Source organism: Corythoichthys intestinalis, chromosome 14 (assembly GCF_030265065.1).
Source record: "Corythoichthys intestinalis isolate RoL2023-P3 chromosome 14, ASM3026506v1, whole genome shotgun sequence".
In the NCBI taxonomy this organism is placed as follows: domain Eukaryota; kingdom Metazoa; phylum Chordata; class Actinopteri; order Syngnathiformes; family Syngnathidae; genus Corythoichthys; species Corythoichthys intestinalis.
The window spans coordinates 34024482-34048749 of record NC_080408.1 but is presented as its reverse complement, the minus strand read 5'-3'; the positions used below and the strand labels follow the sequence as shown (position 1 = coordinate 34048749).

The following is a 24268-nucleotide window of genomic DNA, read 5'->3' as shown; positions in this document are numbered from 1 at the left end:
TCGATTGATTTTGTATTTGCTCGAGAGGCCGTTAATGGGATGGGTCCCAGACTATACTCGCAGTGTTTGGAAAAACACAGGGAGAACAGTCTGGCCGTGCCAGGCAATAGCGCTACTCCAAAACCTTGTGGTTGTTCCATGATTTTCTTGCCTGTGAGCGAACGAGGGCAGGTGTGTTCCATTTACGTCTTTCGCTCCTCCTCCGCCCTCCAAGTGGCCTCTGTGTGACGTCATAGCAAGTGCTTAGGGCAAATGAGTGAGGGCTCAAACCGTGATTGGAACGCAGCCAAGGCTTTCACTGGCACTGTCGCAGTGGCACTGTCGTACTTGTCACTGTGACAGTGCAGTAAAGCTGCGTGTGCTAAATCTGTTGGCCCTCTGGGGGCCCCTGCTGGCTGGGGGCCCTAGGCAATTGCCTGGTTTGCCTAATGGGACACGACGCCTCTAAGTCTAGGTCCCCCAAAAGCGAACTCATTCTTTGATGGCTTTCCTTTTTTTTTTTTTTTTTTTGACTTTCGTTCAAAATGTTTCTTTAGTACTTTTTGAAAACAAAGGTTTGAATCGAACGATGTATCACGTGAACCAAATTTACATAAACGTTAGTGTCAGTCAATACAGATTCCTTTTGCTTTGATCATTTCACCTTTCAATTAATTAGGTTTATGTTTGTGAGAAATGTGACTCTGACCCCCGTTCAATAATCTGTTTGGTCTTAATAATTTCCCGTCCCCAGCAAAAAAATGTACATGCAGGTTATGCTGTTATATCGTCCCTACCAATGTTGAGAACAAACCTACGCCCTTGCTTTGGACTTATTATTTATTCTATTTTTTCTTTATTTTAGACTACTTATTTTTCTTTTAATAATTTAAAAAAGTCACAGTTATCTTTATATTCAAAATATATTAGATTTCACTGTGCATAATGAAAGTCATTTGTACCTATTTTGGTTGATGTGTGTTAACTTACTTATATCTATCTTTATCATTTTTTTTGGGCTGTAGAATGAATGAATCAAATTAAAATGTGTTCTTATGGGAAAATCCCGCTCGACATAGGACCATTTCGACTTACAAACCAGGCCCTGGAACAGATTAAATTTGTATGTAGAGGCACCAATGTACATTCTATGTTCTTAGGTAGTTAAAATTGATGTTTTGCATGTAGATGCGAGGAAATGAGGGAAAATAAAAATTAGCCGATGGAGGTTGGTGTTAGTGGTGTTTTTGATAACTGTTATTTTGCATATCATTGAAAAGATACAATTTTGAATGAAAATCTGTTTCTCATGTATGCCTTGTTACAGTCAGTGTATTTAACCAGTCAGTGCTTTATTGTGTGTTATAGGTATAGCTGTTTTCTTAGCATTTTGGTGGTTTTAGGAGGTTGAAATATTCTCCATGAAACCCTGTAAATCTACTCAACTACTCTTAGACATTACACAAATACTCCCAAATCTAATAAAATACTGCCTGGAAGTTATCCAAATGCTCCTAACACGACAAATACACAATAGTTTTAAATTTATTAAAAAAAAGAAAAAACCCTGAAAAAAATCTAAATACTAGACGTACTCATATCATTCTTAAATGTTACACCAATACTCTTAAATTTACATACTGCAAATCTGAAGTTATGAAAACATTAACTTGAAGTCATCTAAATATTCCTTAAATGTACTTAACTACTTTCTAAGCTACCTAAATACTGTAGTCATAGGTGAAGTATGGACAATTTAAATTACATAATTATTAGAGGCTTATGTTTTTGAAATATGGAAGTATGCTGCCATTCAAGTGCCAACTAAAGCACAGGCAAACCACGCAAACTTTGCACATGTAGACCCTAGCTAAGATTCAAACCATCAACTTCTGAACTTTGAGGCAATGCGCTAACCAATACGTCACTGACCCCCCCCCCCCCCCACCCTAAATTTGCTTTGAATATGTTGCAGATAATCTGTAGGAACTCATTCACAAGAAAATTTGCTCCATTTTTTTTATTGGGGGGAGGGGTGGGGGGGCCTAGCGAGAAAGTGTTTGTCCCTGGACTGCTGTCTTCATGTGGAGGCAGGTTTCCGATGGACGACCATCAGTTAGTTGCACCTTTGCTATTTTAAACATGGTAAAACAGGAAATAAGTTAACATTGGATGTATGTAACTAATGAGTAATAATATCATGTATATAACATGAAAAAGGTCTGAAAATAACACTTACCCAATAGTGATCCAGGTAATGACAACCTAGCCAATAATAAAATTACAATATTAGCTGTGCTGACAAAAGGGATTTCTATTTTGATGGGTAATTAGTAACTAATTCACTGCGATAGACATCCAATCCATTTAAAGTGGCTGTGACACGTTAAAAAAATATTAAAGTAGCATTATTATTGGAATTAAAATCATATTTTGAGACGATTTGACTGTATACATCAATTTGGCAACGCGCAGATGATGAGAAATGAGTCTTTTCATCTGATGTTTAGCTCCTCCTGTCATTATATCGCTCTGGCACCTTTATCTTGATGATGACTTTGGCGGAGTAGTGATTTCAGCTGATTTATAATTCAGCCCAATGGAGGACGAAGCGTTTTTCAGCGATTCTGGTTCAAGTGTGGATCTTTCAAGTGATATTGTCGATCCAGAGGAAGCCTGTGGCATACAGCAATATATGTTTGAGTCGTATTTGGAGGAGGAGGAAGACTCAGAATGACAACATACACGAGGCTGATGACTAGATAATACTGTAAAATGTCATAATTGCTTTTTCTCTCTACTCCAATATTTTTACAGGATTTTCTTTGTATCTATGTATTTTAAACACTTGCTAAATAAATTGTACAGACATGAAAAATGACAGTCTTTTACTAAATGAAATATGAAATTTTAAAATGCATTTATTCAGTACTATGGGGCTAAATTATTCCATAACGGTCAAAACTGCCCAATTCCGAACCTCCCGAGTTAGTCGTTGTCTCTTGTCATTTCCCAGTGGGGACTCGAGACGGTGACTCGGAGACGGAAGAAAGAATAAACAAAAAAGGAGTGTGGTAGCTAAGCTACATGCTAACCTGAACCGAGCGTGTCTTCCAAGTCTTTTCCTCGTATTTCGAACACGAAAAATCACACAAAACTACCCCGACTTATGTTACACGGCAGCGGGGGTGATTGTCTTCACCGATTGGCCAGCCCCCGGCGGCGAGCAAGTTTCGGCTCGTCGTTCTCCTGCTGCTGCCCTGGCAAGCAGGCAGTGTTTGTCGCTAGGGACGCAGTAGGGGAATGAACGTCAAAAATGGCACATTCTCGGTGGACAAACCGGCCAACGTCAGCGCACGTGGCTGCCCAAGCCCAAGCCGAGGATAACGCTCTCTCGGCGGGGCACACGAAGAGGGCCGAGAGGGGTGGAAGTCTCTACACAATCGAGAAACGCAGACGAGAGCGCGTGGCTGCCCGAGCACGGGCCCTCAACGGCCGGCAACCATGGTGTCGGGCAAGGGAGGCATTCTTGGTGGACAGGGAGCATTGTCACCCACAAAATGTAAGCCACCTCCTTATTAAAATGTGTGCTATGATCCCAGTATTTGACATCATATAAAACACGTAGCTTACTCACTTCCTCGTCCGTCCAATAGTCGCTCCATTGTCATACTTGTTTTGTCCATATTTCGCGGTAAACATGATCTTTTTGAAACCTAGAAAGGCTGACACCACTCTCCCTGGTATAGCAACGAAAGCCTGCAGCACATAGGGCTGGCGTGACGCGAAAAATAAATGAATTAATCCGCAAAATCAACTGGATCCGCAGTCCTTGTGTCTTCAAAAGTTAAAGTATCACAAAAGTGAGTACACTCCTCGCATTTCTGCAGATATTTAAGTATATCTTTTCATGGGACAACACTGACAAAATGACACTTTGACACAATGAAAAGTAGTCTGTGTGCAGCTTAGAGAATAGAGTTAATTTATTTTCCCCCCAAAATAACTCAAAATATAGCCATTAATATATAAACCTCTGGCGAGAAAAGTGAGTACACCCCTTAGTTAAAGCTGTCAATATTAACATACAACATGTAAACTGTCAATATTTTGTGTGGCCACCACTATTATCCAGAACTGCGTTTACTCTCCTGGGCATGGAGTTGACCAGAGCTTCACAGGTTGCCACTGGAATGCTCTTCCATTTCTCCATGACGATGTTTTAGTGTTTTAAAAGAGCAGGGTCCACTCAGAACAGGCCTTGGGTTGGTCATCCAAAGAAGCTGAGCGCACGTGCTGAGCGTCACATCTAAATGCTTTCTTTGAAAGATCGTCGCAGGAGTGCTGTCAGCATTGCTGCAGATATTGAAGAGGTGGGGGGTCAGCCTGTTACTGCTCAAACCATACGCTGCACTCTACATCAAAATGGTGTGCATGGCTGTCACCCCAGGAGGAAGCCTCTTCTGAAGACGGTACACAAGAAAGCCCACAAACAGTTTGCTGAAGACATGTCAACAAAGCACATGGATTACTGGAACCATGTCCTATGGTCTGATAAGACAAATATTAATTTGTTTGGTTCAAGTGGTCTCAAGCATGTGTGGCAGCGACCAGGTGAGGAGTACAAAGATAAGTGTGTCATGCTTACAGTCAAGCATGGTGGTGGGAATGTCATGGTCTGGGGCTGCATGAGTGCTCCAGGTGTTGGAGAGTTATATTCCATTGAGGGAAACATGAACTCCAACATGTACTGTGAAATACTGCAGTAGAACATTATCCCCTCCCTCCAGAAACTGGGTGGCAGGGCAGTGTTCCAGCATGACAATGACCCCAAACACACCTCCAAGATGACCACTGCTTTACTGAAGTGTTAGGTTTTGTGTTTGGTTTCTCCTTGTGTGACTTGTCCCTGTGATTACCCATTGCTCTCACCTGTGTGTGTTTTCCCAGTGTATCCTGCAATCTGCATCCACCTGTGTTACCCAGCTGTTCCTCGTCTCGTTACCCCTTGTCTGCGTATATAATGACCCAGTTTCTTGTCACTCCTTGTTGCGTCATTGTCTATGTCAATGTCCGTGTCTACATCAACGTCAAGTCAAGCCCCGTCCAAGTCCTCGTGTACCCGTCCCTTCACTTAAGTAAGTTTTGTTTGAACATTGCCTTTTGAGCCCTAGCCCTTTTGTTTGTACTTTGTGATTTTGTTAGTTATCATTAAAAGGTTTTTCTTGAGTTCACTGCCACCTGCCTCGCTGCATTTTTTGTTTCCCTGCATTTGGGTCCATACAACCTGCCTGCTCGCTCATTCCTGACATGAAGAGGCTGACGGTAAAGGTGATGGACTGGCCAAGCATTTCTCCAGACTTGAACCCAATAGAACATCTTTGGGGGGGGATCCTCAAGCGGAAGTTGGAGGTGCACAAAGTCTCAAATATCCGGCAGCTCCGCAACGTCTGTAACTGTATCATGAACATCATGTCTGCCGTTAACGTCACATTCGCCTTCTTCCGCAATCCGAGACCGTGGCTGGAAATCTCTCATTTTCGTAGCGAGGGATTAAAAAAATTTAATAAATATATTAATCGCTTCTACACACATCCAAGTTGTCCATTTCATTCAGGAGCATAAAATATCACGTGTAATATGAAATAAACATGCTTTTTGTGTCACAGGCACTTTAAACCGGGGGGCCTGACAGTAATGATTCACTGCCACCCCACCCAGTGCAAACTAATTAGATGCCTATTGCTGTCAATGGCAGTTAATGACTGATGTGTGTACTTACATTGGGTAACTCTAACTTTTCCATTGATGCATGTAATTTGGCTGGTGTAGTACGCCCAGACACACTGAATGCTTTTAGTCTCTCGGTCTTTCAGAATTATTGTTCCAGATTCTTGGAAATTGTAGTTGCTATACTCATCAAGGTCAATTTGACAATACGCTTCTGCACAAAATGAGGAAGGTGAAATTTGAGTCATTTCAAATACAGGGATAATTTTGACAAAGCAGAAGTCAGTTGACTTACCTTTGCATGTAGGTAGGGTGGACCAAGTGCCATTATTGTAGCAAACCACTGTCTCTGGACCGACCCTTTTATAAAAACCATTGCACGCATATCTCAAAGACATTGTTTTTTTTCGCACAACATCACCGTTTGAAACTTTTGGGTACGGTCCGCAGTTGTCAACTGGAATCAAGAAAAACATTTAATTTTTCTTTTTAACACACACTAGTAAGCAGAAGTTCTTTAGCCAAAATGATATCGATCCAAATGCTTTTTTTGTGTCTATCTTCATCAGGGTGACAGATGAGCTGGAAACTCCTGCTCACGTTCAGCAAGTGCACTTGTAATCTTCACCAGGCGATTGCAACAAAAAATACATTCTTTTACACTAATATAGTAGTATATACATATAAAAAGACTGCTCTTGGAAAATCTGTGTTTTCAGTATTGACTTGACACCTCTCACTGCCCCCTGCCAGCCTTTTGCGTTATGTTTGTTGACGTTTATCTGCTGTGCAACGGTGAACATTTATATATGGCAGAAAACACAGACAAGACTGAAGAAACAGTTTCTGCTCTTGCACTCCTCTTTAAAAGAAACTGCTGTATTTTAAGCCAAAAGAACTGTTGTGTTTGATAGAACAATATGTCTATATGCTGCCATAGCAGATTCATGGCGCATTAAGCCCCGAAACTATTTTTAATTTGTCCGTTTTACCCTGGAAACCCCCGTTTACAGACATCGCGCAACCGCCTTTGTTTATCCCAGCAATAAAAACAAGGTAATAATACTTATTTTTCAAAATGTCTGTCATTTTTAGCTTAGAATCATTAATCAATGTCTAATATTTCGTTTAACAAAAAAAAAAAAAAAAAAAAAAAAACGACTTTTAAACAAATTACGTCACAATGAAAAAAATTGGTATCTGTAAAAAAAAGTCACGCATATATACCTCATCACTATTGCTTAATTGTATTTTTCTGTTACTGTCGCATTTTCTTCGATGTTAGATGATAAATAATTGATCCAAACAAAGAAAAATGGAAAAAAACTTTTAAATATGAAAAAGAAAACCTCGACCACTCCTTGATGTCTGCGATTTCTGCATCGTGCCCCTTGATATATTACCATGTTTCACCCATAAAATCCCCCAAAAATCTGGCTGTGGCCATTCACAGCTGTGTCTTGACACTCAGTGATACATGCTACCTGGAGTATTTGGATCGAAACAAGGTAAGTACGCGATAATATCTCTTTAAAGTCATGGCGTCTGTAATTCTGCTCTCGCGTCCTCTTACCTCCAGATAGGGTTTTGCTGTTTATAAAACACTTTTTTTTTTTTTTTTTTTTTTTAGAAATGCCCTCCTGTTCAAAATTTTTCTTCCCCCAGAAAATTGAGATTTTAAGCTTTACAATGATGTATCACACATGCATATTGGACAATTTTGAAAGTTGGCCAAATTGGGTGTCTCAGAGCGGAATTTCAAGTCACCTGAGTGTTTTCCGCTAGATATATTTTTTAGATATGCAATTAGAATTTTACTCTTTTTTTTTTTTTTTTTTTTTTTAAGAAGACACATAGCATCTGTCCAAGGACTGCAGATGAAAAGAAGCCCTGAGCTTATATTTGGCATATTTATGGTAATGTTTGTTGCATTGTCCACAGAATAATATTTGATCAAATGAATGAATGAATGAATGAATAAATAAATAAAATGATTTACCATCTGTGACCAAGGGTGCGCTGGTGCTGTCTGTCTTGTCAGAAGTGCTTCCAGATCCTTGACAGGAGGAAAAATATGTTGTGGTTAATATCACAATCGAGAATAATTTATTACATTGATTGCGATATGGTATACTTTTGACCAAGTAAAGAATATTTTGGTGCTTTGGATAACTTACTACAATGATGCCGTATGGACTGATGGGTTTCGTTACTTTGCAGTGATTAAACAATAACAGTTGATCAATTAACACTAGGCCTGGCATTTTACTACGGCTACTTGGACATCTTATGTAAAGTATGTTGCACAAAATCAGAGAAGCAACGGACTGTAAAGAGTCTTCACAAGAGGATTACATAACAACACAAATCACTGTAGATAAAATTTAACAGTTTTAGTATTTTCAATCACTGTGATATGGTACATGAATATGCGAATATGAGATTATTCAGTGTGGAAAATCATCATCATTTTACTCACTTGGTCCAAAATTAGTGGTAAGTAAAAGTTTGATATATTGTTATTTTTTTTTTTTTTTTTTTTTTTCAACCAAATGTACAATGTGACTAAGGATAGATAAAATGAAATACAGTACTTTCTAAAACTGTATCCTCCCACAGAATAATTTCAGGTAAATGAATTATTTCCGTCACCCAACCTGTTTCAATTGGTCTTCCAGTATTGGTACCAGCAGCTGCACTGCTAGAATACCCAGGGTTAGAACTAGCAGTGGCACCACCCCGACCTCTTCCTGACAGCAAAGTGAGCACATTCACATCAATCATCAATTTAATCAACAACTACAATGTGTTACTTCATTTGCTGCCATTGACGGCAACGCCAATGAGTTAATCACCCACCAGAATCGACAGGCTTTGCAATGCCCCCCGTTGTGTCTCCATCTCCGGGACCAGGTCTGGATATTGCTTAAAATGATAATAATAACCACGCAAAATGAAAAATCAATAAAAGTTGTAAGTACAGGTTAGTGAATGATTTTAATGGCTGGATAAGTAGTTAATGTTTGTACATTAGAGAGTAAAAACTATTAAAACTCCAGACAATTTACAAATGATTTTGTTAATTATAACAATGTGTTTAACGCAAGAAATTTCCACACAAATAGTGTCATTGTTATTGTTATTCATACTTAATCTATCTAAATACACCCAGTTACAGTGGTATTAAAAAGTATCTGAACCTTTTGGAATTTCTCACATTTCAGGCTAAAATCACAATCAAATGTGATCTGATGTTTGTCAAAGTCCCACAGATGTAAAAACAGTGTCTGCTTTAACTAAAACCACCCAAATATTTATAGGTCTTCATATTTCAATGAGGATTGCGTGCAAACAATGACAGAAGGGGAAAAATAGGTGAGTGAACCCTCTGCCTATGGAGACTTAAGAGCAATTGAAACCATCTTTTACCGAACAATTTAATTCAGGTGTGTGCCCAATCACTGGTGAGTGGTTAAACGCTGCCCTGCCCACTATAAAACACACACCTGGTAAGAATTATCTTGATAAGAAGCATTGTCTAATGTGCATCATGGCTCGGTCAAAACAGCTGTCTGAAGACCTGCAATCATGGATTGTTGATTTGTATAAAGCCGGGAAAGGATACAAAACCATCTCTAAAAGTCTGGATGCTCATCAATCGACAGTCAGAGAAGTCTACAAATGGAGAAAGTTTGGCACTGTTGCTTCAGCGCAGAATACTAAAAGAGGGGAAAAAAAGAACCCTAGAGTTTCTGCTAAAGACACAGAAATCACTGGCACAGTCCAATATCCCTGTGCACACATCAACTATATGTAATACCATGGCCAAGAATGATGTTCATGGTAGGCCTCCAAGGAGGAGGTCACTGCTGTCTGAAAAAACATTGTTGCTCATTTAATGTTGGCAAAAAGGTACTTGGACACTCCAAGTTTTGGCAAAATATTTTGTGGACTGAAAAAACCTAATTTGAATTGTTTGGGAGTAACACACAATGTCATGTGTGGAGGAAAAATGGAAGCGTTCGCCAACATCCACACCTCATCTCCACCATGAAGCATGGTGGAGGGAGCATCATGATTTGGGGCTGGTTTGCTGCCTAAGGGCCTGGACAACTTGCAATCATTAATGGAAAAATGATTTCAAAGGTTTATCAGGATGTTTTGCAGGAAAACCTAAGGTTGCCTGTCAGACAGTTGAAGCTAAAAAGAGGATGGATGCTGCTACGAGACAATGCTCAAAACACAGAAGTAACAACTCCAGAATGGTTTCAGAAAACATAATACGCGTTCTGGAGTGGCCAAGTCAAAATTCTGACTTGAACCCCATTGAAATGCTGTGGCATTACCTAAAGACAGCTATTCATACCATACATCCCAGGAATCTGACTGAACTACAGCAATTTTGGAGAGAAGAATGGGCCAAGATAATTTCTGATCAATGTGCCAGACTGATCGGCAGCTACAGGAAGTGTCTGGTTGACGTTATTGCTACCAGGTGGGGGGGCACAAAATATTAAAATGAGATGGTTCACTTACTTATTTCCCCCCCTCTGGCATTGTTTGCATACTATCCTCATTAAAATATGAAAACCTATAAATGATTGGGTGATTTTAGTGAAAGCAGACACTGCTTTTTCATCTGTGTGATTTTAACAAAGATCGGATCACATTTGATGGTGATTTTATGCAGAAATATGAGAAATTCCAAAAAGTCAGATACTTTTATATACCACTGTATACTTTGACATCCACCATTAATTTGCTTTTTTTTAACATACATTTTCTGTGCTGAATTGAATTTAACTGCTATAAACCTGCTGCAATCACCCCCAAAATACCCAAGAAGTTTTGTCAGGTTTTTGATGAAGAAAAACAGCACAGTACTGTAAATAAAAAAAGGTTTAAATAATAATAAAACATTTTAAAAAAACATTTATATGCACAATAATTTTAACAAATTGTCATCAAATAAAGAATTTAAGTGAAGAGTGAGCCACACATTTTATTATTCTTGTCAATTTGTGCCTTGAAACTTATAAGCTACTATTGATGGCTAAACTATAGGTTGTGTAGTCCTGTGCAGTTCATTAATGAATTCTTTCAGGCTAATAAGCTGCATGTCTTGGTGTAAATATCACAAAACAATGTGTACTAGCAGTGTCTAATGGAAGGACAATGTTCTATTAACGCATTATGGGTCTATGTTTGAACCATTTCGCTACTTACTGCAGCTTGGCACTTCTGTCCACATTCCAGCGACACATGAAATTGACTTTCTGGCATTTGTTCCCTCGACACTGTATCCGTCCTCACATCCATAGTGGATCTCAGAGTCTGCTTCAAATATGTGTTGATATTTGTGAAGGACCACACCATGTGGGATGTTAGGTGGCTCATTACAAGACGTTTCACTTCCTGTATTAAAAAAAAAGAGGAAATTAAACTTCAACAAAAATGGTATATTCTGTATTCTGTATATAATATATATAGTACATATATTTTTATTATTTATACATTTTGGCTCAGACTCGAGGAAGCTGTCACCCACTGAGATGCTCGGAATCGGCGTATACAACAGTTTGTACCACTTCCTACCAATATTCAGCAACTTTGCACAGCCCTTAAAAAGATGGAGAGCAACATTCCACAAAAAACATCGACAACCTCATCAACTCTATGAGAAGGTGATGTGTTGTACTGCATGAGGCAAATGGTGGTCACACCAAATACTAATTTGGCTTTCAGGTTAAGAGTCTGGGTGTCATCCTCGACAACACGCTTTCCTTCCGCTCCCATATTGACAACATTACCAGGTCAGCCTACTTCCACCTCAGAAACATCTCTCGTCTCCTTCCTTCACTCATCTCCCGCCACTCTCGTCTGCAGTCTAGTCACCTCCCGGATTGACTATAGTAACTCACTCCTCAATGGTCTCCCAAATAAATCCATCCAGAAACTGCAGCTCCTCCAAAACTCAGCAGCACGCCTCATCTCTAAAACCCTCTCCACACACCACATCACCCCCATCCTCTGTCAACTCCACTGGCTCCCAATTAAATAAAGAATTATGTACAAGATTCTCCTCATCACCTTCAAAGCATTTCACGGCATTGCCCCATCCTATATATTCAACCTCCTCTGTATAAACACCCCCCGGTCACTTCGTTCCTCTTCTTGCCTCCATCTTTCTGTCCCTCGTGCCCGTCTCACCACAGGTAAGTAACAGGTGCTGTTAATTACACAAATTAGAAAAGCATCACATGATTTTTTAAAGGGTGCCAATACTTTTGTACGGCCACTTTTTTGAGTTTTGTGTAAAATGACAGTGATTTGATAGTTTTTTTTCATTCTCTTTTGTGTATTTTAATTCCAAGCAAAATAAATAAAGATATTACTCCCTAAGCATTTGTAATTGCAAACATTTTCTGGGAGAAATTGAGTATTATCTGACAGAATTGCAGGGGTGCCATTACTTTTGGCCAGCAGTGTACGTGCAATGTCGGTAGTAGTTTTCTTGTAAAGTTCAATGGTGCCTGTTATTATAAATTGACTAGATAAATAAATATTAGGGGTGTCAAACGATTAAAATTTTTAATCGAGTTAATTACAGCTCAAAAATTAATCGTAATTAATCGCAATTCCAACCATCTATAAAATATGCCATATTTTTCTGTAAATTATTGTTGGGATGGAAAGATAAGACCGAGATGGATATATACATTCAACATACGGTACATAAGTACTGTATTTGTTTATCATAACAATAAATCAACAAGATGGTATTACCATTATTAACATTCTGTTAAAGCGATCCATGGATAGTAAGACTTGTAGTTCTTAAAAGATAAATAAAAATAATGAATAAAATATATAAATATATAAATAAATAAAATACATAAATATTTATAAAAATGTATAGAAAGTAAATAAAAGATAATAACTAGTACAAGTTATAGAAATTTTATATTAAAACCCCTCTTCATGTTTTCGTTTTAATAAAATTTGTAAAATTTTCAATCAAAAAATAAACTAGTAGCCCGCTATTGTTGATGTCAATAATTACTTACACAATAAGAGTGGGAACCTTTTGGTACCTCACAATACGATACGGTTTGCGATACAAAGCTCACGATAACGATGATCTGACGATATGGCGATACAACGATTATCGATACATTGGTCAGGAAATCATTCTAGGATATTCTAAAAACAACTAATAAACAGAAAAACAAGCTTCTACTGTGCGTGAATTGGAATGAGTTCATCACTAGTAGACGTCCAATCCATTTGAAATGGTAGGATGGCAGCGACATTCGCTGCCATCCCTCCCACATCAAACATATTGAACGTCTATGGCCGTCAGTAGCAGCCAATGCCAGGCAATGAGGTAATTTTGGGCCATTTAAGGTCATTTACCTGTTGATTTTCAGTTACTTCCTGTTGATTTTGGGGTATTTTATGGGTCACTTCCTGTTCATTTTGTGTTACAGACCTGGGAATCACCCAAATGAATTGGCAGTGACTCAAACTCAACAGGAAATTACCTGGAAATGCCCTAAAATGAACAGCAAGTGACCTATAAATGCCCTGAAAATCTGACAGAATGACTGTGAATGCTCTGGTTTCGAATGAACGAACATTCCCAGTCTAAATGGATTGGGTGTCGAGTACCGTCAAGGCAGCTTTAGAGTTAACTGAGAAACTATTATGGTGGAAGATTTTGGTAGTAAATTGTTGTTTTTTTTATTTTTTATTTATTTATTTTTTTTGGGACACCCTTTTAAAATGATATCTCGATTCTTGCAGGAAGATATCAATAATCTTTTGGGATACAAGTATCACGATATATCACCATTTCGATATTTTGTCACACCCCTATTACACAATGCTCATGCGAGCTGAAGCCTATAAAATCAGTCGCACCCAAGCGCCAGCAGAGGGCGGCAAAACTCTGAAAAACACAACAACTACACCATTCACTTTGCTGTCCTTTTAATATGTTTGAGCGGGGCATTTGTGCGTTAATTGCATCAAATATTTTAACGGGATTAAAAAAATTAATTACCGCTCGTTAACGCAATAATTTTGACAGCCCTAATAAATATACATATTAAAAGCACACGTGGTCTGTGTAAATGTATTTTTATTTTTAAATAGACTTGAAAGGTCTCAAAAGTGAAGGACTTGCGAATTGACTAGAGACTTGTCAGTATTTACTTAGGAATTGAGTCAAGAATCGAGGACGAAGATTTGAGACTTACTTGTGATTTAAAAATGAATGACTGTGGGATTTACTTGGTTGGTGAATGTGGTGGACTTACGCTCACAAACTGGCAAAGAAGACCATGCTCCCTTTCTACATGTAGCTGTTGCTCCCCAGGTTTTATGTTTGTATCCTTCATCACACTTGATTCGAATGACTGATCCTTCCTTGTACCACAAGCCTTCAGGACTTTCACCATATTTGCCATGAGGAACATCTGGTGTAAAGCAGGCGTTTTCATCTGAGGAAAGATTTAAAAATCATTTGTCTGCTTTTTAAATAAAAAAGTGTGTTCAAAGAAGCAATGCTAAAAGCACTGACAGCAGTTAGTATAAATGATCTTAATGTGAAAGATGGTTTCTCCAAGTGTCTAAGTATGCAAGTCGCAACGCAGTTCTTAAACCTCGGATAATGGAGAAAATAATGTTTAAACAAAAATGGCAAGCTTATCAGTGCAGCCATTTCGTGACGTCAGTTATACCCACAAACAAATGTACTGATAGACTAGAGTACAGGTGAATATGACAATTAATAATACTTTAATAACGTTATGAGGAAGGTCAGGCAATACTTGATTGTCGCATGCACGCAAACACATAGTGCCGGCTTTTTCAAACTAGCGGGTAGTGGCAACACATTGTGGATGAGCTACACTCAATTCGATGGCTCTTGTCCCACTCAACAATGCATTGATTTTTCATCGCAAAAAAAGAAAGCTACGGCTTTTGTCATTTTAAGGAGGAAGGGGAGATTTTCGTAGCCGTGTAGAAGGCTTTACGAGTTTCGACATGAGCTGCGTGCATACTATGTTGTAGCGTACTATGTTGTAGTGCATGGATCCAAAATTGCACGGTAATTGGACACAAACGGCACGATTGATGATGTCATCATGCAATGGACCAAAACTCACTGAACTGAGATCTTTAGAACACATTTGCATCAACAAAAATATTCTGCTGCTCTTTAGATGGCCAGTCAGCGCTAGATGTTCTTCACTTCCTCCTTGATGGCAATAGGTTGACGTAGAGGAGTTAATGTCTGCAGATGACGACGTGTTAGATAATGGTTGGCTCCCCAATGATATGGATAGTTCTGATAGTAGCAATGAAGAGGACAAAACACCTGACCAGAGTCTTGAAGAGGAAAAATGGGGTCCAAAAATCACAAGTAGCAAAGCAAAATAGAAGATGCAAAGTGAAAACAAAAAAAAAAGAAGGGAAAGACGCAGAGCAGCTGAGTTTAATAAAAGTGAAGAAAAGCTAAGTGCGGAAGGGGGTCCACCCGTAATAGAGGCCAAAAGAAGAAAGAAATCCGCAACAAAAAAGTGAAAAGGCCAGAATTCGATCCTCCATATGCTCCATTTTTTTGGGAAGTGTTGATAATGGCACTAAAAAAAGGTCTGAATTTACGTGCATTTCAAACAATTTGTTACTGGTCGCAAATCTAACAAATCTGATCTGTGCACAAAAAGGAGGAAGAACACTCAACACAAATGTTAAGAAATTGAATGGCCTGAAGATGCCAAGAAGGGTACATTTGTAGAAACTGAGGCCAATCCATTGCTTAAAAAATTGCTTGGTTCCATTCAAAGGATGATCTCATCTGAAAGTCTACCTCTACTGACAGAACATCTGTGACAGAGAGGGATATAATTCATTGGTACCACCATGAGCAAAATTGCACCTGACTGCAGCATGAAAGATGAAAATGGCAGGAAGCAGGAAAGATGGATCATGGATCACAAGGTCAATCAAGACAATGTGATTGTTGTACGATTGTATGACAACAATCCCATCAACCTGGTATCCTCTTTCGTTGGCGTCATTCCCCAAGACCACGTGAGAAGCTGGGATCGGAAGACCGAGACACATTTCGTTGTTCCCAGACCATCCATCGTGGAAACCCACAACAAATTCATGGGTGGTGTGGATCTGATGGATATGTTGTCTGCATTATTAGAATACAAGTAATTTTGGGGAAAAACAACCCCCCACCCCCCAAAAAAGTCTATTGTTCAAAGACAGAACTTCAGTTTTTTATGTTTACCATTTTGCATTGTTCAAAAAAGTGCCTATACCTGTAGAAGATAACATTAAAAAAAAAAAAACTAAATACTGTGATATTTTTGTTTTGCCACTAAAACTGCATGTAATACCGAATCTATCATTTGTAATACAGATGAGAAAACATTTATGCAAATTATTTTTTGGGCATATTTTTTTTCCCAATTAAGTTTAAGGAGCACATGAAGCTTTCAAATCTAAAAAGAAATCAGAATTGTCTCTCCATTGCTTGTGAGGTCGGGCAGTCAGCGGGTTAACGAAGACACTTAAAAAAAAAAAAAAAAAAATGTTTATTAAACAGTGCAACTGGTTCGACCATAAACAATGCAGACGTCATAACTGCACTGTCCTATGGGGTGATGATTCTGCTGATATAAGTTGAGGTGACCCAGGTTTTGCACTAAACATACAGTGGAAACACTTTAGTATCAGTGAGTGAAATTGGATCGTTTGATGAAGCAGTCCAATTCGTGAAGAAGAGAAGCCCCACCAACTGAATACTGGTAAGGCACTGACTTTAAAAAAATCAGTTTCAATAGACTGCTTTCTTTTTGTGGTAAAATATCCACTGTCGCTCCTAAATCCACGTATACATTATACTCACCAATACATTGCGGTGTATGAGACCATAACCCATTCAGGCATACACTGGTGGCCCACCAACCCTCCACTGCTGGTTTCTGTCCAGCGTTGCAAGCGTATGCAAGGCTGCTTTCATGCAAATAGCTGTCTTGTTCAGGCACTAAAAAACCTCCATCCAGCTGGGGAGCAGCACACGACTCTGCTCGGGTTTGGCCTAAAAAATTAAAAAGGTATAAGGGAGCTGTCATTTCTATTGTTCAGCAAAACAGCATCAGTATAAACTTAACATACCATGTAGTAGTCCAGGAAAAGACAAGAGAAGGACAAATCCAAGACACCTGCAAAACATTTTGCAGTATTCTCTGGCAAAATTGAGCATGTTCTCAATCAGATCAGGACCGGTTAATAATTGTTCAGTTGACCCCATCTCTTAGTCAAAAAGCAAATACAGACCTCCACAACATTGGATGTTTGCTTTGAAGAGCAAGGCTGAAAACCTAAGTTTGGGAAAATGAAAAAAGGACACTTTTATTCCTAATGACTACAGACATGGTACAATTTGAAGTTCAATCCCAAATTTCTGTTTCAAAACTCAAACTAATGCTATAGTTCAAATTTTTTTAGCGACGAATGTCTTTCCCAACATATGATGAGCCAATGTATACACAGAGGTGGGTAGAGTAGCCGAACATTTTACTTGAGTAAATATTACCAAGAGTCAAGTAAATATTACTAAAGTAAAAGAAGTCGTCCAAAAAATGTACTCAAGTACAAGTAAAAAAGTATGTATTGAAAAGAATACTCAGGTAATGAGTAACATTGTGAGTAGTTGTTTTTTTTTAGCAATGATATTTTTTTTCCCTCAGCACAAACTTTGCTATATGAACTCTTGACATAATGATACAGTAAATAACCCATTACATAACCAAATTAAGCCAAAGAAATTACAAAAAAAATAAAACAAAATCATTGAATTCCTGCGAGAAAAAAAAAAAAAAAAAAAAGACAGTAATGAAGCAAAATTTGTCTAAAGAGCATTGGTGCCCTCTTGTGGAGAAAATAGTTCCTAGTTTGAAGAGTGAATACAGTAGTTCCTTCTAGTTACTATTATGAAATTAAAAGGAACATATCTCCGGTTTTCCGTGGTCAATCGGTGCCAAATAAAAACTTGGAGAGGTTTAAACCCGCGCTTTCCATTCATATTAGGGGCAGCGCTCTACGTCAAATATGTTATTTTTTACGGCGCTATAAAGACGCCAGGTGTTTGAACAGGCTGGCGTGGTCATCGAATGGCAAGCTTGTGTCTGCTTGGTGTAATGGAGTCATGTGATTATTATTGGGACATCTCATTGGTGAAATTAGTAGAGCTACTCTTGGCATCGCTGGCAAAAAAAAAAAAAAAAAAAAAAATCTGATATGTATAATATACAGGAAAATGTAACGACTCTTGTGGAGCCCAAAGTAGAGGAGTAAGAGTTGTGGTTTTTCTTCACAAATCTACTCAAGTAAAAGTAAAAAGTATGGGTTAGTAAAACTACTTAGAAGTACATTTTTCTCAAAAAGTTAACTCAAATATATGTAACTGAGTACATGTAACGCATTTCTATCCACTTGTGTGTTTACAATACAGAATGTCCTAATGTGGGGAACTTGTTCTCTGCCATTGATGGCAACAGACGTCCGTTTGAATTGGGAGAGGTGGATAGCGGAAAATGTGTAATTCTGAGAACACAATGACATAGCAATACATTTGAGGGCATGACGTTTTGGGATAGTTTGATTTGGTTGAGCAGTTAAGCGAAAGAAAAAGTGGGAAAGATAATAATACTACGCCACAACTCAAAAATGAATTTCAACACAAAGCTAAACTCCATCCGAAATTACAGGTTTACTGTAATGCCACTTAATCAACATGCAGAGTGAACATTAAGACTGCAGTGAAATACCGTCACCTAGTGGTGAAAAAAAGAACCGTTAATAAAATACCACACAAAGTTCACTACCGCCGGTAATATTTCTATAATGATTCGTACACATCTGTATGTAGAGTAGAGCCGATCAAAATGAAAACGATATTTACTACGGTTATTTAATATCATATTCATTCATTTGTGATATGTCAATTGTAGTCAGTGCTTTCCCGGTGGACTTTATTTATTTGGTGCCATTCATGACTGGTACTTTTGAAACCTTGACCTCGCAAGTAAAAATGATGTTGACAAGTTTGATTGGGAAATTCCACAAACTAGTTTGATTGGGAAATCTCAAAATGTTTCAATGACTGCCCACTTTGTTAGGGGGAAAAAAAAGAATAAAACCACAGGCAAAAACACTTGTTGCACTGTTCTTATAAAGTCTCGTTTGAATTCGACTTTGCAGAATGCTGCAGCCAGAGTCCTGACAAATACAAGCAAACTGGACCACATTACACCGGTTTTAAAATCGTTACACTGGCTTCCAGAGAGTCAAAGGATAGACTGTAAAATACTACTGCTCATCTACAAAACACTTAATGGCCTTGGACCAAATTACATGCTTGATTTGTTAGATTCCTATGAAACATCTAGACCCCTGCGGTCGTCTGGAACAGGTCTCCTGTATGTTCCAAAAACAAGAACCAAGCAGGGTGAGGAAGCATTTAGTTATTATGCTCCTCACCTCTGGAACAAGTTATCTGAAGGTCTGAAGTATGCTCAAACTGTTAGCTTCTTTAAATCAAGGCTAAAAACGCTTTTGTTCAGCACTGCTTATCTATAACTGTCTATATATTTCAATCTATTTGCTTTCTATTTTAATCTCCATTGCGGATTTCAATTATTAGCAGTAGTAGTATTTGTCTTTTTTATTCTGTTCGTGATTAAATGCGGTTTATGTATAATTTTATTTCCTATTTCGATTCTCTTTTTACGTTCTATTGATTTTAATGTGATTTTTATGACCTTCATGTGATGTAAAGCACTTTGAATGGCCTTGTGTTGAATTGTGCTATATAAATACATTTGCCTTGCCTTTATAGACTTGTTTTCAGACACAAAACGAACAATTTGATGTTAATGTAAAACAGAAAACTTTACACTCGATAAACAGCAACACACAGTTAAGGTTCTTAAAGGTGTTTATTTTTCTATTTAACTCTTGATTTAATAAATCCCGCTCCTCTATGATGACATCAACAAAGCAAACTGAAGCTTGGAACCGGGTCATCGTCTGGCCGAGTATCTCAAAAAGAATGCGTCAAAAAAACAGAGCTGAAAGGAAATTACCTAAAGTATTAAAAGTGTTTCTTCACCTCATAGGCTTTCAGCTTGAGTATATACATCATACCGCAACATAAACTCTCCAACGCAGTGGCAAATGTGACTTAACCGAGCGGACAAGTTACAAAATTCCCTTTCACTGAGCGCAAACATGAAGCCTGAAGCTTAAATGTCTTATTCTTTTGAGCAATTTGCTACCATTGATGGTGATGGACTCTATCCCCATCAACTGCAGTGAACAATAGTATGATATCTGTAATATCGAAAAGAAATATGGATTATGGGCACGTTTGCCGATATCAGAACATAAAGAAAATCCCATAAAAAAAGAAAATTAAATCCTCTCTTTGTAAAGAGCAACGTTTGCATTTTAAGTGCTCAGGGAATCCATTGGGTCCTCCATTATGCCTCTCCTTAGAGCATTGCGTTGAAATATGGCACGGCGGCTCATCGCAGGTAGAACCGGGCTGAGCAGAGTAACAGGGCCAGAGAGTTGATTGGGATTTTCGGGTTTTGGACGTTTAAAACCTGAGGTGAGATTTGTGTTTCACCAAGTATCTGGAGGACAAAGAGACATTTCAAGTTACTGCTGACGCACACTCAAAACTACTATGTCTACCCATACATGCTAGAGAAATTTAAAGTTGTGAGGAAGAAAAGTCTCAGAAGTCATCATTTCTTTCACCTGTCCAGCGTTTCCCAAAAACGTAGAAAGATGGGTCGGTCCAAATGGCGCCGGTGGCGACTGAGCTCCAGGACTGTTACATCCCATTTCTGTACGTTGGGGTCCGTCTTGGCCTCGTCATACTTCAGGTGAAAAGCTCGAACTGAAAGTGAGGCAATCAAGTAGATTTTGAGAGTTTTCTGCATCCACTCACAGCTATTGAAAACCTAATGACTTACTCTTGGCGAAAATGTCGACTGGAGAACCATCAGGCAGCAGCCAGGGCCAGCCCTTAAATTGCCAGGCAGGACCCTGTACAAACACAGCTACCACTCGGTCCCTGTAGTAGGTCAAGGGGGAAAAAATACCAGCTATTAAAAGCAAAGTCAGACCTGATGGTTTTGAAGTTCCCATTTAATTGATTGACTTTGATGGCAAATAACATCCAATTCATTGGAACTGTGAGGGCTAGCAGACGATGATTATTGCCAATTTTATTATAACACTTAAAGTTTGTTGCTGTACTATCCCATTTAAAGTGCGTATGACACCAAAAACTATGTTTATTTCATATTTCACGTGGGGTTTTATGCTCCTGAATGAAATGGACCGCTTGGATGTGTGTGGAAGCGATCGTTTTATGTATTCAAGTTTTGAATCCCGCACCATGAAAATGAGTGACATCCGGCTCCAGTCTCGAGTTGAGAAAGAGGCCACTGTGACGTGTACGGTAGAAGGAGTCCTCTTCACCATCCAGCCGTACTGTTGTACGAGAAGGACTAAGGAGTCAGATGATTTTGCGGATTAATTTGTTTATTTTTCGCATCATGCCAGCCTAATGTCTGCAGAAAAATGTTGCTGCAGCAGGGAGAGGCGAGTGAGCCTTTTTGGGGTTTCAAAAGGTTCCCATTCACCGGTGGATATTGGCCAAAACAAACCCTACTACTGTGGGACCATTGGACTTACGAGGAAGGGAGTAAATTATGTCAAATACTGGGATCATTTTAATATGTAGGTGGCTTGCATTTTGTGGCTGACATGCTCCTTGTCCAATCGGCCGTCGACCGGCGGCTTGTCGCACATCCCCTCTCTGGGAGAGCACTATACTTGGTTTGTTGCCCTCTTCATGTGCCCGGTGTTCTGTCAAATTTTCCACCCAATCAGAAATTGCAACTTTGTGTTAAAAATAGCCGCGAATACAGCGATTACAAAGTAAACTCTGTATACTTTCTTTAAAGGACTACTTACGTTTGCTCATGGATGGGCATGTAAAAAGCTCTCCTTACACACATTCTGTCATGTTAGCTGCACAACAACTGCAGCTGTTCTGCTATGACTCTCTCGCTGTTTATGTCTTCACCGTGTAGCAAAGCATTCTTTTGCCATATTTGTGTTGACCATTTGGCAGCTACACGCTCCTCCGACGTCGGCCGGTTTGTCTGGCGGTCATTGCCCAGCTGCTTCCCCGCAAACGAGCCCTCTGCCCTCAGCAGGGGAACGCCGGGCGGGTTGACGATCGGCGAAGACAATCGACAACCCTCCGTCGTGTCAAATGATCGTTATGATAGTAATGCCTGATTTTCCGCTTTGAAGACTTTGAAATATCACTCAGTACGGGTTAGCATGTCGGCTAGCTGTCACGCCTCTTGGTTTGTTTACATTCTCCAAAGCCGGGGGGCAGGGAAATGACAAACGCCTGACTAACTGCATTGGCATAAAATATCGTCAGGAGGTAAGACAGTAAAGGTGAAGTCAACAGTTTTGACCATTATGGAGTAATTTGCCATGTCGTACTGAATAAATGCATTTTTATAATTTCATATTCCATTTAGCACAAGACTTATTTGTCATGACCATACCATTTACTTAGCAACTGGGGAAAAATACTTGGATAAAAATAATATCCTGTAAAAATATTGGAGTAGAGAGACCGAAACAATGACATTTTGCGCTCTCTTCGTTGCATTTTCCTTGTTCTGAATAATTGCCCTTCAATGGGCCGAATAGTAAAACAGATGAGACCATTCTCCTGCCGACGTCATCCACCTGTTGGGGACACTAGAGCCCTATAACGGTAGGCGTGGCTAACCAGCAGATTAAAAGACTAATTTCTCGTCATCTGCGCTTAGCCAAATTGTTGTAGATAGTTGAATCGTCTCAAAATATGATTCAAATTCAGATAATAATGCTATTTAAGCCTTTTTTTTCTCCTGTTGTACACACTTTAAATATCATTGAAAATGAGGGCAAACGTGGAAACCGGATCCCCAAAAAGTTGAGTCACAATAAAATAATAATAATAATAATGTAATAATATTTCTTAACTTCAAAAATGTGTCTCTTCGGTCCTCAAAGGTTTGCAGACTATTGTAAAAATAAAGGATACCTCACTGTGGTGCAAATGAACTCGACCAAACATTTCGTAGATTTGGTGACGTCGTACAATTTGAAATCACCACATTTTCCCCTTAGAAATATAAATATTCATATTTTAAATTTTTGAATTGTCCTCTACTGCATGTTTGATTTTGAATAAAATATTGAAATTTGGCACTTCCACATCACTGCATTCGATTTTTAGTCACAATTTGTATCATGTCCCAACATTTTTTTTTGAATCCCCTTTGGAAGAAAACACAAAATCCTTTAGAAATATATCCGTATCCATAACACGAACTGAAGTACCAGTGAACATAATCTTACCAGTCCTGCGGTGCGAGTTTGAGAGGCTGGTCGATGACTCTGTAGGGGACGGTGACAGAGAGCGTGTTGCCGGCAGGTTGGATCTGGTCTTTGCGCCTCTGAAGAAGAACCTCATTATCGCGCTGGATGCCTTGCTTCTTTTTCTCGTCTGATGTGATGAATCTGGCGGGAGGTGGATTACCTCAGATGAGAGCCAGTAGCTTACTGAAAGTCTCTAATTTGACTGTGAAACATACTTGAGATCTTGCAACAGATCTTTGGCGTTCAGCATTGTGATGAGTGAGGTGGTGGCGGCCGGGATGATGATGATGGGAGTGCGGGACCCTGCAAGTAAAAGAAGCTTATCATGACGTATTAAGAGAACAAATATCACACACAGGTTTCAACGTTCGCTCCCCACATGAGAAGCAAACATCCAATTTTTGTTGGTGTAATGTCATTTTACATGTGTGGAAAAAAAATTTATAAACCTCGTGAAGATTTTTTTTTTTACCTTTTTTCTGATTTGGTGGAGGTCTGGCTTGTGAAACTAGAAGAGACAAAAATACATTTCAAAATTTACTGCCCATTGATGAAGACAGAAATCCAATCCATGGCAGTCAATGGAAGTGGACGAGTTGATCGCAACTGCAAATGTAATTGTTTTTATCCTTCTTTTCCAGTACTTTTTCCAAGTTCAAGTGCTGGATCCCAATTGCTTGATACCTTCTCTTCTGTATTTGTCCTGCCTTCGCTCGTAAAAAAATTAGTTTGCATGCACTCTCTGTTTACTGTGGCAGATTCAATTTGACTCTATTCAAATTCTCATGTTAAAGCATCGATTATTCCAAACCTGTTTTCAATGTAATCAGGCTGAAATGTGAAATGTAAGACAATGGAACGCTGAATAACAAACAAACAACTTCATGAGCAGGAAGCTGTTGCTTTGCATTGCAGAACTCACCTGGGCGAGGTACAGGTTGTAGTGCAGGAGTCTGAGCCTTCCGAGCAGATGCACCTTCCTGAAAGACAACCACGTTCAAAAAGT

At 39.0% G+C, this 24268-nt stretch overlaps 3 protein-coding genes across 3 annotated transcripts in view; 1 reads left to right on the top strand and 2 right to left on the bottom strand.

Moving 5' to 3' along the window:
- Nucleotides 1-1984: 1984 nt before the first annotated feature.
- Nucleotides 1985-17191, bottom strand: LOC130929687 (complement factor H-like). The gene is made up of 11 exons (XM_057857073.1): nt 16909-17191; nt 16640-16831; nt 14031-14213; nt 10936-11124; nt 8569-8634; nt 8367-8459; nt 7709-7765; nt 6005-6166; nt 5762-5923; nt 2219-2244; nt 1985-2110 (listed from the first exon to the last, which is right to left on the bottom strand). The coding sequence occupies exons 1-11, from the start codon at nt 17042-17044 to the stop codon at nt 2096-2098; spliced, it is 1281 nt and encodes a 426-aa protein (XP_057713056.1). The 5' UTR covers nt 17045-17191; the 3' UTR covers nt 1985-2095.
- LOC130929688 (beta-1,3-galactosyltransferase 2) overlaps nt 16267-24268 on the top strand; it is a 15490-nt gene continuing 7488 nt past the window's right edge. Inside the window, exon 1 of the mRNA XM_057857074.1 lies at nt 16267-16538. The gene's annotated coding sequence lies outside the window, so the exon portion shown is untranslated. The remainder of the gene's footprint in view (nt 16539-24268) is intronic.
- The window catches only part of cdc73 (cell division cycle 73, Paf1/RNA polymerase II complex component, homolog (S. cerevisiae)), a 21988-nt gene continuing 17434 nt past the window's right edge, over nt 19715-24268 (bottom strand). The window contains exons 11-17 of the mRNA XM_057857072.1: nt 24185-24242; nt 23735-23770; nt 23478-23565; nt 23242-23403; nt 20778-20878; nt 20560-20701; nt 19715-20432 (exon numbers count right to left, since the gene is read on the bottom strand). Of these exons, the coding sequence (XP_057713055.1) occupies nt 20396-20432; nt 20560-20701; nt 20778-20878; nt 23242-23403; nt 23478-23565; nt 23735-23770; nt 24185-24242 (624 nt within the window). The 3' untranslated portion in view covers nt 19715-20395. The remainder of the gene's footprint in view (nt 20433-20559; nt 20702-20777; nt 20879-23241; nt 23404-23477; nt 23566-23734; nt 23771-24184; nt 24243-24268) is intronic.

What these genes read in the sequence shown, in the direction of transcription:
- LOC130929687 (XM_057857073.1), bottom strand. Translation starts at nt 17,044, where the DNA reads ATGGGGTCAACTGAACAATTATTAACCGGTCCTGATCTGATTGAGAAC. An exon ending in CGCACCCTTGGTCACAGATG is followed by an intron (nt 6,167 to 7,708) that starts GTAAATCATTTT and finishes TCTTGATTCCAG; the next exon opens with TTGACAACTGCGGACCGTAC. An exon ending in CACCCTACCTACATGCAAAG is followed by an intron (nt 5,924 to 6,004) that starts GTAAGTCAACTG and finishes CATTTTGTGCAG; the next exon opens with AAGCGTATTGTCAAATTGAC.